At 43.2% G+C, this 17,029-nt stretch overlaps 1 protein-coding gene across 2 annotated transcripts in view; it reads left to right on the top strand.

Moving 5' to 3' along the window:
• The window catches only part of WBP1L (WW domain binding protein 1 like), a 58,140-nt gene that overhangs the window by 13,855 nt on the left and 27,256 nt on the right, over positions 1-17,029 (top strand). The window contains exon 1 of one of the 2 annotated variants that reach the window (XM_081267402.1): positions 8,285-8,468. The exons of the other annotated variant lie outside the window; for it this stretch is intronic. Coding sequence (XP_081123528.1) covers positions 8,442-8,468 — 27 coding nt within the window. The 5' untranslated portion in view covers positions 8,285-8,441. Of the gene's footprint in view, positions 1-8,284; positions 8,469-17,029 lie in introns of those variants that run through there. 2 annotated transcript variants of the gene reach the window in all.

Here is a 17,029-nt window from a genome sequence, read left to right on the forward strand (position 1 = left end):
GAAATGAATGAATTTTTCTATAAAGCAAAACCAAGCCAGGCACAGTGGTGCATGCCTGTAATCCCAGTGACTAGGGAGGCTGAGGCAGGAGGAATGCAAGTTTGAGGTCAGCCTGGGCAACTTAGTGAGACCCTGTCTCAAAATAAAAAGGACTGGGGTTGTAACTCAGTGGTAGATCACATCTGGATTTAATGCCCAGTACCTCAAAAATAAATAAGTAAGTAAATAAATAAAGCACAACCAAGATGATCTCTAGACATGACTGCTCTGGTGACCTTGTACCCAGAGCATCCAGAACTGCTTCCAGGGACTCAGCTGAGATGCCTGTCAGTCTTTTCCTGGCGTCGGCTACTATTGGGCCTGTCGTCCCACTTAAAGTGGACCATGTTTTTCTTTATCTTGCCCAAAGTTTCCATAAAAGTAAAAAGATGAAGTCATATTTGCTGGAGGCTGTGAGGCCTACTTTTCCTGATGGAGTTCTCTTTCTAGGTTATATCTAGGTATGTATCTTATAGTTGATGTGACCTGTATCCCTCATTTTGTTCTTTTTTTTAAAAAATTTTTTTTAATTGGTTGTTCACAACATTACAAACCTCTTGACATATCATATCCTCATTTTGTTCTTATTCCAATCCTTTTCCCCCTAGAGCTGGGGATGGAACCCAGGCCTCATGCATGGTAGGCAGGCCCTCTACCACTGAGCTACATTTCCTGCCCTCTTTCTCTAATCTTTAGTTTAGGAGGCATGAAATGTGTCTGGGGTTATCCCTGAGCTGTAGCTTGCTAATTTCCATGTAATTCTTGGCTACTTGCCAATTTGGTTGGGGTTGAATTGTTTACAAAGTAGGAAAAACAAATCTAGTGTTTTAGTACAAAAACAAACAAGGCTGTCTTGTACTTGATGAAGCTCAAGGTGCAGATCCAGCAAGAGTCCATTAGCTGTTAGCAAATCCCACTGTCAGTGGTGAGTTTTAACAACTCCTGAACTCTCTGGAATGGCAATGAATGCACTTCCATGAAAGTTATATTTGTGGAGTGATTGATTTTCAACTATGGAAGGATTTTCTTGTTAAGGAATGGAGAAACAAGAGGCAGAAACTTCATGGGGCTGGGGATGTGGCTCCAGCAGTAGTGCGCTCGCCTGGCATGCGTGCGGCCCGGGTTCGATCCTCAGCACCACATACAAACAAAAGATGTTGTGTCCGCCGAGAGCTGAAAAATAAACATTAAAAAATTCTCTCTCTTTAAAAAAAAAAAAAAGAGGCAGAAACTTCTGGAAACCGTTTTAAACAAGTTTTGGCTTTCACTAATTTATTTATCATTATAAAAAAAAAACTGTTTTATTGTTTGAAGTAGTGGGGATTGAGCCCAGGGGCTCTCTACTACTGAGCTACATCCCCAACCCCTTTTTAAATTTATTTTGAGACAGGGTCTCACTAAGTTGCCTGAAACTTAGAATCCTCCTGCCTTAGCTCTTGAGTTGCTGGGATTACAGATGTGCTACACCACAACTGGCTTTCCCTCTCTCTAAATGACTGAGGCTGTACCATTGACATGGTTTCTTCCCTTCATCTCCTCCAACCCCTGCAGTAGAATAAAACCAGCTCCAAGATTTGCCATATTTTAGTAATAATATAATCAAAGCAACAGAATGATGGTTTATTTATTTATTTTTATGTGATGCTGAGGATTGAATCCAGTGCCTCACACGTGTGAGGCAAGCGCTCTACCACTGAGCTACAGTCCCAGCCCCATCATAATATTTTCACACATAAGAAGACTGTGCCGATAATTAAAATACATATGTGTGTGGAGCTTCCACATTCTCCTTCCAATGGTTCTTTGCCATCCTCCCCTCCCACAGACAAGGTCTTGCTAAATTGCTGAGGCTGAGGCTGACCTAGAGTTTGCCATCCTTCCACCTAAGCCTACCAAGTAGGTGGGATTACAGGTGTGTTCCACATACTCAGATCCTTTTTTGGTTTTTCTCTCCCATAATCCATCAATTCTCATTTCCATACTTTTATTCATGGTTGGCACTGCTCAATGTGCTCATTTTTCCCTCCCCAAACCCTACCAATTGTTCTAGTAGCCATCTCTTGATAAAACTTTCTTTGGCCATTCTATCTTTCTGCAACATTCCTTCTTTGTGCTCTTCTTGTGTTGCCATCTCTATTCCTTCCCTAACATTTATCATAGAGTTCTATGTTTGCTTCTGTGTGTGCCTGTCTTTTCTTCCAAACTGGGTAATTAAATAAATAAATCACTGGGCGCGGTGGTGCACGCCTGTAATCCCCGCAGTTTGGGAGGCTGAGATAGGAGGATCTTGAGTTTAAAGCCAGCCAAAGGCTCTAAGCAACTCGGTGAGATTCTATCTCTAAATAAAATACAAAATAGAGCTGGGGATGTTGAGTGCCCCAGAGTTCAATCCCTGGTACCAATCAATCAATCAATCCTCCAGGGCAAGACTGATTTTTATTCAGTGTAGCAATTGAATCACAAATGAGGGAAAAACAACAGTTATAATTAATATAAAAATATTATTTTATCCTCCAGCTTTTTTTTTTTTTTTAATGTGGAGTCTTACTGATCCAGCCAGGCTGACCTTGAACTTGTGATGCCCCTGCCTCAGCCTCTCAAGTAGTTGGTATTAGGCATGTGTGCTATGCCAGGTTTGGGTATGCATCCTTGAATGAGTTACTTAACTTTTCTAAAGCTCAAGGGTTTTTTTTGTCTATAAAATATTAGATATCAATATCTGTTGGAATTTTCCTTTCTGATTTTCATTTGATGTATTGCAAGTGATTATACACTGTAGTTAAGGATTGTTGATCAACCATCTTCCCTGAAGCAGTAATAGGAAAGCAACCATAGGTTTTTTTGTTGTTTTGTTTTCTTTCTTTCTTAAAACAAGTTTTTATTTGTGCATTATAATGGTGTGTATTAGTGAGATTGTTGTTAGAGCAACTTGGGTTTTTATGGATGCCTTGTAGAAGGAATAAGGCCTATGATTTGTATAACTTCTTGTCCTGCTCAGAAAACAGGAGAGGTGTGTGTTTCTTGCCTCAGCAGGCTTATTACATGTCTGCCTTTGTCCAGCCCCAGAACATAGATAAGCTAGAATTCTTGGTTTCTGGCAACCAAGCAGTCCTTCGTATTTTTGCTTGGCAAAGTTCTACAGATTTTCATCTGGGTTTGGAATATGACCAATGGCTTTACCTAAAACTACTTCAGGATCCTTTTATTAACATGAAGCCTCATGCTCATGATATGAAGATGTCTTGGTTTAACTTGCTCTGTGGCACTCAGGTTGTTTTGGGGGTTGAGTTAGTATGAACTTCTGTCTGTCTGTCTATCTTTGTTGAGCCAGAAGTTTAAGGCACTTAAATAGATCTATACCCAAACTCAAAGAGAGATTAAAAAAAAAAAAAAGTCTTGTCTTATACGTGCTGTGCTACAAAGCAGCCTTGACTCAAAAGTTCCTGAAAATAAAAATGGCCTTAGGTCTAGGGTCTAGAGATTATCTCCTGTCCTTTGAGCCTGTCAGTTTGCTGCCTGTTCTGATGATACCCTCTTTCTTCAGATTCCTTGATTGCAAAATAAGATTTCCCCTGGCCCTCAGCTCTATTCTTCTTTAGACTCAGTGGGCCAGATGACGTGAGGGAGGGAACAGTTCCCCAAGGGTAGTTGAGAGCCAAAGCCTAGGAATGTCTCTAGCTTGCTCCCTGTGTGGGCATCTGTTGTGTTGGGAACAGGAGAGAACTTTAAGCTTTCTCCGTCATTTACCTCACGTTACTCTGCTCTCCAAAGCGGAAATCACAGGCCCTGATTCCACACTCCAGAATACCACTGTCAGCTCCAGTAGAAGTGGCAGACCTCAGTTCTGTTTTAAATGTTTATTTTTTCTGTATTTATAACTTCTGGTCTTCAGATATATGACCTTCTGTGTCACCATAAAAGTCTTTGGTGCCAAAGACTGTGTGTGTGTGTGTGTGTGTGTGTGTGAGAGAGAGAGAGAGAGAGAGAGAGAGAGAGAGAGAGACTAGGGATTAGACCCAGGAGCACTATATAACTGAGTTATACCCCTAGCCCTTTTAATTATTTTATTTTGAGATAGGCTCTTGCTAAATTGCCAAGACTGGCCTCAGCCTCCTTAGTTGCTGAGATTACAGGTGTGTACCACTGCACCCAGACAGAGACTTTTGAGTTTTTGTTCTCCCACTGCTAGCTGTATGACACTGGGCAAATTATATGAATTTGTTGGGTGTGGTGGCTGGCGTGCACCTGTAATCCCAGTGTCTTTGGAGGCTGGAGGATCACAAGTTAGAGGTCAGCCTCAGCAATTTAGTGAGGCCCTAAGCAACTTAGTGAGATCCTGCCTCAAAATAAAAAAAAGGGCTGGGGATGTGGCTTAGTGATTAAGTGTCCCTGGGTTGAATCCCTAGTACAGAAAAACAACAGCAAACAAATCACATGAATTCCATATGCCTCAGTTTCTGCAGCTGAATAGTAAGGATAATAATATTTCATCATAAGATTGTTTTGACATCAAGTGAGTTATTGGTTAGTTAGAATTTCTGGTGTAGAATCTGGCTTATGGTCATGGTCAAAGTTGAACAAATAAGTCTCTTTTTCAATCCTGTCTCAGAATTGAAAGATTAAAAATGTATAGACGGGGCTGGGGATGCCTGGCATGGGTATAGCCCGGGTTCGATCCTCAGCACCACGTACAAAGATGTTGTGTCCGCCGAAAACTAAAAACTAAATATTAAAATGTTTTCTCTCTCTCTCTCTCTCTCAAAAAAAAAAAAAATGTACAGACGGCCTGGAAAAATGTTGTCAAAAGATACTTAAATTAACTAGAGTAAAAAAATGAATCCATGAACATATATGTTGTTTCATTGTGTCTTCTGAAACAGTAAGTTAAACAGTCCAAACGGAAACATTTTCAGCAGGGCTCTAATTGAGGGTTTTCTGCACTAGGTCAGAGGAAGCTGGGTCTGTGAATCTCTAACTCAGACACTGCGTGGGGCCATGAACAGTGGTTAACCTACAGTAGCTTAACAATGTAATCCTCCTCAATTCTAGTTTAGTGTGACTTGCCTTTTATTTTTCTTTGGTAGATTCAGCCTTTAATTTAATTTTGCATTGGCAGGTAGATGATTTAAATTATTTGAAGAAGGATTTGTCTTGTCTTTGGCCCATCATGTATGAATCTGGATCACTTACATAAAAGTTTTTTTTTTTTTTTTTTTTAAGGCTAGCAGAAGTGTCTAATGATCATCTTGCTTCTTAAATCCCAAGATGACTTCTTTGTCACTAGGTTGTGGTGATATTTCTAGGGCATATTAGAAAGTGAACTCACCTTCTTGGGAATATCTGAATTTGCCAGTTCAGCCTCTTTTTCTCCTACCCCCACCCCTGATCTCGTATTCCGTGAAGGTTAGTCAGCAAGGGCTGGGGTGAAGAGAAGTAGGTTAGTGAGAAAAATTGCCAACAGTCACTTTTTTAGAGCATATGATGTGGTAGGTGTAATGTCTCATGTTAAATGCTGCCTTGCACACAGGAAGAAGATAAACCAGTTAATTGCTGATTAGAAACACTGTCTTGAGTAGCATCCATGAAAGAATGATTCAGTAGGGGAAAATCAGGAAATCTGTGATGCGACTGTGATCATTTTGATTGAATTTTTATACTTAAGAAAGTATTCTAGTGATGTTGCAGTTCCACTTCTTCTAAGATCACCCCTAATGAATACTTAGAAATGTGGAAAATTTTTCCATAGCCCATCAAAGCATGTTTTTTTTTTTAATATTTATTTTTTAGGTGTAGATGTACACAACACAATGCCTTTATTTTTATGTGGTGCTGAGGATGGAACCCCGGTCCCACCCGTGCTAGGCGAGCGCTCTACTGCTGAGCCACAATCCCAGCCCTTGTTTTTTTTTTTTTTAATCTTATTTTTATTTGTTTATTTTTATGTGGTGCTGAGGATCGAACCTAGGGTCTCAGGCAGGTGAGGCAAATACTCTACCACTGAGCTACAATCTCAGCCCCACACAGCACGGTTTTCAGGGTGTTTTGATCATGGCAGTATCCCCAGTGCTGAGAACAATGTCTGGCACATGGTAGGCATTCGGTGGGTGTGGATGAATGAGTGGGTAAACTTATGCCATGGTACTTGTGCCAGAGAACTGCAGGTGCTGGTCTGTCTTGTTAGGTCAGTGCAGACCAGAGTTCCCATAGGCGGCCTAGGACATGCTTTCCTCCAGTTCACTTGCCAAAGTTAATAGTGCTGCACGTGTTTTCTGGTTCCCAGTGCTTGCTAGAGAACTGAGGAAATGAGAGGAAGGGGTTGAAAGCTACTTCCCCGGGTAGCTATGCCTTGATGTCCAGCCTTGTCTGTCTAGCAGTTTGGCCTGTTGTCAGGGTTATGGGACAGACCATCTTACCACATCTTGAGAATACATTATTTGCTAAAGAATGGCTCCTTAGCCCCAGACACCTGCAGAAGCCACCCTTTACACACCAACCTTTTTCTCTTCTCCATAGCAATGAGGCTGCAATCCATTCTTTTTTTTTTTTAAAAGATTTTTTTTTTTTAAAGAGGGGGGGAGAGAGAGAGAGAGAGAATTTTAATATTTTATTTTTTTTTAGTTCTTGGCGGACACAATATCTTTGTTGGTATGTGGTGCTGAGGCTCGAACCCGGGCCGCACGCATGCCAGGCGAGCGCGCTACCACCTGAGCCACATCCCCAGCCCCTGCAATCCATTCTTGAGCCTCCAGGAAATGGCTCAGCCAGCGTGGCACATTCATTTTTTGTCATAAAAGTCAATCTGACCTCGACATTGTGTGTCTGGCTAGATTCTAATGATCAAAAAGTACTTTTGGCACCTCGCTGTGCTCTAAGTGTTGTGTACTGCCAATTTATTGTTGCAGGTGGGGGTTACAGATACTAATTTGCAGGAATCATTTCTGACTGACATGAGTCATGCCTAGCACAGTACCACTGCCATGGAGGCCTTTGATAAATATTACTGAAAGAAAATTCTGCAGAAAATAAAAAGAAAGGTGAGCTACACTTGTTTCAAGTCATCTGCAGTCTAAGAAGTTATTGGAAAGTAACTTTGGGTTTACAAAATTCCTCTGAAGACTTCTCCTTGAGATATTTCTTGGCTGGGGACTAGCTCAGGGTATAGCACATGCTTAGCATGTATGTGGCCTAGAGTTCAGTCCCTAGCACTAGGGGGGGAAAAAGTCATTTCTGCAAGTCAGCATCTAAACATGGACCTCTTATCCTTTCCTTGTGTTGTCTTTGATTAGGATTCAGATCTGGGAGAGCTACTATGACCTCGATGTTCAAGGGAGGGTAGCCAGGGGAGAGGTGGCTTAGACCACTGCCTAGGAAAAGCCAGATTGGGTGTCCAAGCCCAGGGCCTTTGTGTCTTGGACAGAGTTTGATATTAAAGAACCCTTTTCTCCATGAACTGGGCTTAAGGAAGGAAATACAACAAACCTAACGGGGTGAACTTTTCTGAAACAGGAGTTGGTTTAAATATAGCTGATCTGCTTTACTGGCCACTTGGAGGCTGTCGTGGGACTTGTTGTACCTTTTGTAAGACAAGTGAGGAAAGATGTTGGCACCTGTACATCCTCAGTTTGTTTATGAAATATAAACTCTCCTGTCTAGCGAGGGCTTGAGAGGTCAGAGTCCAACGTAGCAAGGCCTACCTTAGCTGGTAAAGGAGGTACCTCTGCAGCCTGTCACTGCAAATTGTCCCCCCTTTTTGGAGAAAGTTTGGGGCCGCCAGGCTTACTGTGATGTTGTTTATTGAACACCGACTCTGGCAAGGGTGGGGGTGGAAAAGTTTATGTGAAACTGACAGTCACTGGGCTTGATTTCTTTCCCAAGAAGGAGAAACAATACCTCGGGAGTTACAGAGTCAATCCTTATTCAGAGAAGTGTCACTCTTTTCAGCTCCCTAGGCTTGATTTATATATACGGAGCCTGCTCCCAGTAAGAAGAGCTGATGGGAGGGGCAGCAGCCCCTCTGTGGGCTCTCCATGGCTTCAGACTGGCATCGGAGGTTGCAGCACTTCCTCCTCAGTATTCCGTAGCAGCTGTCTGAAGTTTTTTCTACTGTGCCTGAACTGATGTCATTTCCCTCTTGGCAGACAGCTTGGGCTGTGCTGCGACTGAGATGTCACGAGAAGGTGGGGGTGGGTCGGAGCCAGGCAGTGTTGGGGGGGGGGAGCGGTGAGGGGAAAGGAGGGAGCTGCCTGCCTGGTCCCAGGACTCTGTTTACTTTCTCTTTGCTCAGGAAGGCTGGTTAACTGGGAGCACAGAGCAGCCGGCACACCAGGGCCATGCTTATTCCAAGACCTTAACTTTTCAGAGCCCTTTGTTCCAAACGTTAGTGTGGATGATGCTCTTGCAGGATGCCTTTCCTTTTGGGTCTTAGACAGGTAATTGAATGGTTCTATGTGGATTGGGCCGGGGAAGGGAAGAAGGGTGGGAGCTGTTAATTGTACTACTGCTTTAGGGATGGAGGGAATATTTTAGAAGATATCTCGCCGTCCTAACAGGCCAGCTCCCACACAGAAATTTCCAGTCCTTCCTGCTTGCTTGCTTTAGGTGCTCCTGACCTCCAGGCCCCCTGCTCTAGGGCTGCTTAGTTCTGATTTCCATTAGACATATAAAACCATTTGTGAAGCTTTATGGAGGAACAGTTGAAGGGTGAAGCTGGGGACGGGAGAAACAGAATGGGATTCTTGCTCAGAACTCCCTTTCTTCCCACTCCATTTTGATTGGGCAAATTAGGAGATCCTTTGGTTCTGAAGGGGCTGGGGGAGGGCTGGGGAAGGAGGCAGGTCTGTTTTTGTGTAGGGGAGGCTCTGGAAGGCTTTCTTCCTTTCAAGCATGTGGTCAGGGCTGTGTGGCTGAGGGATGTCCTGGACACCTCAGGGGGATAGGGTGTGGAATTGGCTCCACTTTGGCCCTATGGACCAGTTTGTAAGGCAAACGGACCCTTGTGGCAGATTTGATTGCTTGTGAGCTGCTGTTTGAAGTAGGGACACCGTAACCTAGTGTGAGTGACAAAACAGCAGCCAGGACCAACTGCTGTCTGCAGAGAACACAGCTGCTGCCAACTATTTGTTCCAGTGCTTCTGAGCGCTGGTCACCCCCACCCCCTCTGTGGTCTGAGAGGCATGGCTGTATTGGAATGTGCAACTGTAAATGGTAGGGCTGTGAGTGTGTGGGGACAGACACACACCCGGACAGGCAGGAAAAGCCACAGATGAGCTCAGCCCACAACCCATGAGGGAAGGCTGGTTGACTCTCTGAGGAAAGTGCTAGGTGAGCAAATCTCTTGATTCACTTGGTTCTTTTAAAAGCAAGCTTCTCTGAAAATCCTCAAACATTCCATTACTGCCTTTGTTAATTTTCCGTGTTCCTTTGATGCAGCCAATAAAGTGGTGACCCCAATTTGAACACCCCTCTTCCCCTCCAAGAAAGCCGTCCTTTTAACCTGTGGGCAGAGTGAGCGAGCCCAGGAGTGTTGAGCACCGCTGGAGAGAGGGTGGATGAAGCCTCCCATCTATGTCAGCCCCTGGTGGGAGAGAAGGGCCCGCTTGACAGAGTGGAAAGAGCAGGGCTGGGGAGCCAGAAAGACCTGCATTCATATCCTGGCTTCCCAGGGTCTTGGGTACAAGCTGCTTCCTGCCTCTGAGCCCCACCTTTGAAGTGCAGATAATACTTGTTTATTTTCTTACTTTTTGGTACTGAAGGTTGAACCCAGGGGTGCTTTACCACTGAGCTACATACCTAGTCCTTTTTCTTTTCTTTTTTTTAAAGAGAAGAGAGTTTTTTTTGTGTTTTTTTTTTTAATATTTATTTTTTAGTTTTTGGCAGACACAACATCTTTATTTGTATGTGGTGCTGAGGATCGAACCCGGGCTACATCCCCAGCCCCCCTTTTTATTTGTGTGTGTGTGTGTGTGTGTGCTTTTCCGGGGATTGAACCCAGGGACTTGTGCATGTAAGGCAAGGACTTGTGCATGTAAGGCAAGCACTGTACTAACTGAGCTACATCCCCAGCCCTTATTTTCTATTTGAGATAAGGTCTCTGTATTTTGCTGAGGCTGGCCTTGAATTTGTGATCCTCTTTCCTGAGCCTCTTGAGTCACGGGGATTCCAGGCATGTGACACTGTGCCTGGCAATAATAATGCTTTCTTGAAGAGAATTTCATGAAAAAATGTGTATAAAACATTAGCACCTTGGCTGGCAGATAAGAGGCATTTAGTAAACAACTGTTATTTTTAACTACTCATTTCTAAGGGATGCAAGACTTCAGGGATACAGAAAACTAGAAGCTATAGGACTGATCAGTGCTTTTGCAGAGGTGGAAGGTGAGGTGGGCAGGAGCCCACAGGAGTTTGAGTTTGTGCATCTCTTTTGGTGCCTACCATTATATGTTGACTTAGAATTAGGAGACTGTCTCTCTCTCTCTCTCTCTCTCTCTTTTAAGTTGTAGATAGACACGATACCTTTATTTTATTTATTTATTTTTATGTGGTGCTGAGGATCGAACCCAGTGCCTCACATATGCTAGGCAAGTGCTCTACCACTGAGCTACAACCCCAATGCCAAGGGAGGCTGTCTCTTATTGTACCAAGATACCATTCATCTTTTATACTGAGTTGGCAAGAAGGTGAGGGCCTGTGTCCAATAACCCCCACTCACCTAAGTGAGAGAATAAAGTAGTTGGTAGCATTAAATTAAAATCCTCAGCAGGTGGATGGAAGGGGTGGTTGTCATGGGAGCATCTTAGAGGCCCAACAGCAGGTGAATCTCGAGGCCTGTTTTTTGAACAATTTCCTGGCAGAAACTTGAATCAGAGGCTCCCTTAAAGGCCCTTCCCACCCTTGTCTCCTGCCTCAAGCCTTTCCTGCATAAACTTGAAGTATTTGGGTTATATAATTTTGTACATTGCTAGTGTTTCTGTGTCTGACAGTGTAACCATGTTCTGTATTAGAGTCAAACAAAAGCCAGATTCTGGGCTGGGGATATAGCTTAGTTAGTAGAGTGCTTGCCTTGCAGCACAAGGCCCTAGGTTCAATCCCCAGCACCACCAAAAAAAAAAGCCGGTTTCCTAAGGATTACCTGGTGATAATTCTGCTTTTTAAAAAAGTGTCTCTGTCTATATTCACATCCCCCCCAATAGGTCTTCCCTTTCATTTATGTTTTCTACCTAATCTGTGTAACAGCTCCCTGGCTTACGTAGTAGTGTTATTCTGTTTTTACAGAGGTGCAGGGGGAGGTTTACAGAAGTTAAGCCACTTGCCAAAAGTTGCTCATTAGCTAGAGAAATGAAGGGATTTTTTTTTTTTTTAAACCTGGGTGTTTTCCAAATCCTGAATATTTCTTGTGGCTTAGACTGTGTTGCCAGTGTTGTGCGAGTAGAGTAGGATCACTGTGTTTTTCTCGTTGGGCATATTTATTTCTTACCTGCCCAGATAGGGAATAAGACACTGCTTGCTCTTCATATTGCCATTTGCATTTTACTCTGTGGAGGAATTTCATGCTTGTAGCCACTGCATGGGGACTTTGATCATTTAATGAACATCATTGGACATAAAAGATGGAAAGATAGTTCTTATTTCCAGGGAGCTTATACTCTACTGCAGTTCTCAAAATAATAAAAGTCACCTGAGAGTGGGGCTTATTAAGATGTACATTTTGTAGGTCAGGGGTCAGGGCCCAAGAATGTGCGTTTCTATTATAGTTCCCTAGGTGTTTCTGATCCAGGTCGTTTCTAGCCATGCTTTGAGAGACTCTGGCTTCCAGGACTTAGTGGCATGGAAATAATGACAAACAGTGAGCTGAGACTATAACAGAGAAATGTTTAGGGACTAGGATAGCACAGAGTGGAAAGCATCTAGATCAGGCTGGGTTGGGGATGGACATGGCAGGCCTTCCAGAGAAGGTGATATCTGATCTGAGTCTTGAAGGATGAGTAGGAGTTTACCGGACAGTTGAGCCGGGGAAGAGCATTCCAGACAGATCAGATTGGGTTTTTTTGGCCCCTGCAGACGAGAAGGTGAAATTGGCTTCCAGCTATGATTCTTAGTATTGAGTTTGCCTGTGGCCAAGAGAAAGGTCTGGGCTCACAGGTATTGATGCCCTTTACAGACACAGAGAAGGAGGAACAAATTAAGGCCCTTTAGTCTAATAATGAGGGTAGCATGCTTTCACTATCTGTAAAGGGCAAGTGGGCCACAGGTTATATGAATTATTTCATGCAAGGGACAGTGTACACAGAATACTTGGAAGCTCCAGTGTTGACTAAAGAACAGTCTTTTAGAGCTTAGAAGAGCTAAAGTTCAGAAGATAGTCACCTGCTAAACCTTTGGGGTATGCTACCATATACTAAATTGTAGACAGAATATACGATTAAGCATGCTGTCCTTTTATTATCTGACAAGATCAGAAATCAGGTTTTGTGGCTAAGAGAGAACCCAGCATGTATATATAACAGGTATATTACTGATTTTTCAGTGAAGAAGATTGCAATAGCACTGCTTAGTCTGCTGATCCTAGTAAATTTCTAGTTCGTGTTCGAGTCAGAAGGCATCGATTTGGTAATGCTAGATGATTCTTATGGTCAGCATTCTACATCTGAAAAGTATTGTACACCTATTCTGTTCAAAGCATGTTGTGGATACAAAGAGGTATAAATGCTCCCCCTGCCCTTGAGGGAAATAGAACAAGTGCACAGGTAATTGGAACATTCAGCAGGTGGTGGCATATGACATTAGAGGGAGATAAAATGCTGTAGGAATTCAGAGGTGTGATGAAATGACCTTACAGCAGATGGCTCTTTCCACAGTTCAGCAGTACCAGTTGTTCCACTGTAGGTGTTAAGTGTGTAGAAGGACCAGTGGATATAAGTTCTAGTTGGTATAATGCAGGCTAAATACATCATCAAGACAGCAGTTTATACTTTGGAATGTTGCCTTTCTCTTCAGGCAAGATCTAGATTTTGTATATCTTAAGTTGGGATGATTCTTAATACCTACCCCAGTGGAACTAGGGTAGGTCTGGTATCCTCTTAGGATGCTTTGTTCATTTTTCATGATGGGAGGCACAGGGTCCAACTCCTAGCATAAGGGGCTGGTTTTATTTATTTTTATTTATTTATTTATTTTGGTGAGATGGGATCTCACTATATTGCCCAAGTTGGCCTTGAACTCACAATCCTGCCTCTGCTTCCTGAGTAGCCGAGATTATAGGCAGGCACCACTGTGCCCAGCTGCTATTCTTAATTCTTTTTTTTTTTTTTTTTTTTTTTTTTTGCCTTTTTTCCGTATTTTTATTGGTACACTATAGTTGTACATAATGGTAGGATTCGTTGTTACATTTTTTCTTTCTTTCTTTTTTCTTGAAAGGGTGAACTGGTACCTACAAGCTCTGGATTGGCCTAATGCTGCTGACTATGGCAAAGCATCTAGAATGTTGAACTTTAGTCACTCCCTGGACATAGAGTGTGGCCTTAGGGTCTCAAAGAGAGTACCGACAAAGAGAGCCTTCTATGATGATCCCCAGTTCACTCTGGAGTGTAGGAGCTCCAACCTCTAGTTTAACAGTGAACTACTGAATATTAGCCAGCATTTGCTTGGGGCATTTGTTCCTTTGCAGTGACAGCCACCCACAAGGAAGGAGGTATTATCTCCTTAAGGAAACTGGAACTTCAGAGGTCTGTGTTGCATCCAGAGCTGACGTGTGGCCTGGTGAGCACTTTGCTTTGGTCTCTCACCTGCAGCCTCTGTCCCCTGCCTGCCTTATGCTCTGCCTTCTGCAGAAGACCAAGTGTTGACTCCCATCACTGTGACATTTCTGTGCTTAGCCTTCCTCCACCAGGTCCAGGACAAATTAAGCAAGATCCTGCTTGGAAAGGAACTAGCTGCCTATAACACAGCAGACACCAAGGTGACGCTTGTTTGTACTACCAAAGGTTGAGGCCAGAATCCTTATCTGAACTGATTGTAAGAATCCTGTAGGTGACAGCTTCACTGCTGTTCCCTGCTGTCACCTGAAAGTGAGGAAGATGGATCTTACCCAAGCCTGTTTAAGTTAAATTTTTATTTATTTATTTATTTATTTATTTAAAAAAAACTTTTTTTTTTTTTGAGAGAGAGAGAGAGAGAGTGAGAGAGAAATTTAATATTTATTTTTTAGTTCTCAGCGGACACAACATCTTTGTTGGTATGTGGTGCTGAGGATCGAACCCGGGCCGCACGCATGCCAGGCGAGCGCGCTACCGCTTGAGCCACAACCCCAGCCCCTTAAATTAATTTTTGACCCCCAGCCATCTCTGTTGAAAGAGGTTGTGTTTTTAGAGGAGTGTGGCTTGTTTTTCATTGTGTCTCTGATGAGAAAGCAATGGACAGGATGGTAACCTGGTGGAAACGAGGACTATATCTGCTGATTTTGAAACTTTTATCTAGGATGGAGCCAAAGAAAACAGTCACTTCCTCCAGTGATATCCCATGAGTTTGACCCACCCCTTCCCACCCCTTTTTCTTGAAGAGGTAAATTTTAGTCCATGAAAACAGAATAATATGGGGCTATTTAAAAAGCTGCCATAAAATTTCTTCTCCTGGGCTGGAGTTATAGCTCAGCGGTAGAGAGCTTGCCTTGCTTGCACATGTGAGGCACTGGGTTCAATCCTCAGCATCCCATAAAAATAAATAAAGATATTGTGTCCACCTTAAAAAAAAAAAATTCTTCTCCTGCCCTGTGCCATAGCAGGCAGACAATTCCTTAACTCTCCCTCCCTAGCACTTCTTGCTATTTGAAACAACAAGCTGAAACAGCCTTAAGTGCTGTCCTGCCTTAGCCATTTCTGTGCTCCTCTGTAGCCGTTGCTTCTCTGGTCAGGGTCAACTGAACTTGAATGTTGGACCTCACAAGAGGTTTCTGTTGTTGGTTGCTGGAGATAGTGGTTCAGTCTTGGGAGATGACTTCCTTTTAAGTTGTTCTTTCCATCAAAAGAGGGGGAGGGTATCAGGAAGCCATATGCTGCTCAGGAGAGAGGAGGACTTTGCAAATGGTTGAGTGTGACGCTGAGTTCTTTTCCTGAAAGTGGCTTAGGATATACTGGTGCCGTTTTAGTCATAAAACGTTGGTTTCTCCTAGTCTTCCATCAAGGAGGCCAAAATACTTGTTATTGTTTGGTTCTCTTGCTTAACACATTTCCAGGAGCTCCCACTAAACTGTGACACATGCATGGTCCCAGTCTTGGTTTCAAATACTGGCCAAACTTATTGTGTGGCTTTTTTTCTTTCTCTCTTCTTCTCTCTCTCTTCTTGAACCCAGAGGCTTTTATTTTGAGACAGTGTCGTTGAGGCTGGCCTCAAATTTAGGATCCTCCTGCCTCAGCCTCCTGAGTCAATGGGATTATGGGTGTGTACCATACCTGGCTCACGTGATTTTCATCAGGGATTTGGAATTCTCTGGTTACCTACCAGGCAGTGGCGTGAACACCTGTGACTTCCTTCTCTTCTGGTTGTGGCTCTGGAGCAGGATGGGGAGGTCAGGGTTACATTGGAGTAGATTGCCAACAAAAATGGAATGTGTAATCACTCCTTTGTCTCTGGTGAAGTTCTGGATTTTTGGATCAGACTCAGATTGTGCTGGGTTACTGTCACCCTTGTGCTGGGTTACTGTCACCCTGTTATGGCTTGAGAGCCTTGGTTTGGTCTCTCATCAGTCATACAAAAACCACACCCCCACAGTTTTAACTGGATGATCACTTAATACTCTGCTTGTATAGTGTAATTAAGAGGCACAGGAAAGGTTGGGAAGGACTGGTTTCTCTGGGTTATTTGACTCCCTTGTCCCTAGGTCCAGTACTTTCTGAAGGTTTTTTTGTTTTGTTTTTTTTTTTGTTGTTGTTTTTTTTTTGTCTTATTTGGTTTGGTTTTCTTCCCTCATAGGCTAATTACCCTTGTGAGACTGACATTAGTCTTGTCCTGGGAGAATTTAGAGTGTGGAGCCCATGAGGCAATCAGGGAACAAGACTAGACAAAACACAATTCCGTGTGAGATTGTATGGTGCAGTTTGGTTAGAATAGTGCTTTTAAACTGGGGGCAGTTTTACCCCCTATGTGACAGTTGGCAGTGTCTAGATAGTGTTGGTTATCACACCTGGGTTGGGGGCAATGACTACTGCTCTCTAGTAAATAGAGCCAAGAATGCCATTAAACATCTTAAAATGTACAGCACAGTCCCCTACAACAGAGAATTGTCTTTGATTCTCTGTGTTAGGACCAAGCGAGAGTCCATGGGGTAGAAACTACTGACACGTGGCTATCTGCTGTGCCCAGGGCTGTAAGTCATGGGCCTGAGGGAAGGAGGACCAGGTTGTTTTAATATAGGGAAAATAGGTGGACCTTTACCTGCTACATTCTAAGCCATATGTATCAATTACCTGCTCAGAGATTTAGCATCTTTTTTGGGGGGGGGGTTACTGGGGATTGAATCCAGGGACATTTTAATATTTTTTAGTTGTTGATGGAGCTTTATTTTATTTATGTATATGTCGTGCTGAGGATCGAACCCAGTGCCTCACACATGCTAGGCAAGTGCTCTACCACTGACCCCAGCTCAGCCCTTTTTATTTTATTTTGAGAGCATTTCTCTAAGTTGCCCTGACCAACCTCAAACTTATGATCCTTCTGTCTCAGTCTCTCAAGTAGCTAGGATCACAGTGCCATGATGCCTGGTTTGAGATTTAGAATCTTGACATCTGATTGCCCCTTAATTAGCAGGTGATGACTGGAGTCATTTTTTGTGTGTGGGTTGTGGTTCCCTTCTGGAACTACAGTCTCATCTCTGAGCAATCTGGACAACCACTCCCTGGTCAGCAGGATCTCTCAGTAGACATAGATAAGCTTTACAGCTTGCGGGACAGTTAGGCTACAGTTATTTTAAGAACAGGCCACATTTCTAGCAGGTACCTGT

The sequence above is a fragment of the Spermophilus citellus genome (genome assembly GCF_964194105.1).
Source record: "Spermophilus citellus genome assembly, chromosome: 15".
In the NCBI taxonomy this organism is placed as follows: domain Eukaryota; kingdom Metazoa; phylum Chordata; class Mammalia; order Rodentia; family Sciuridae; genus Spermophilus; species Spermophilus citellus.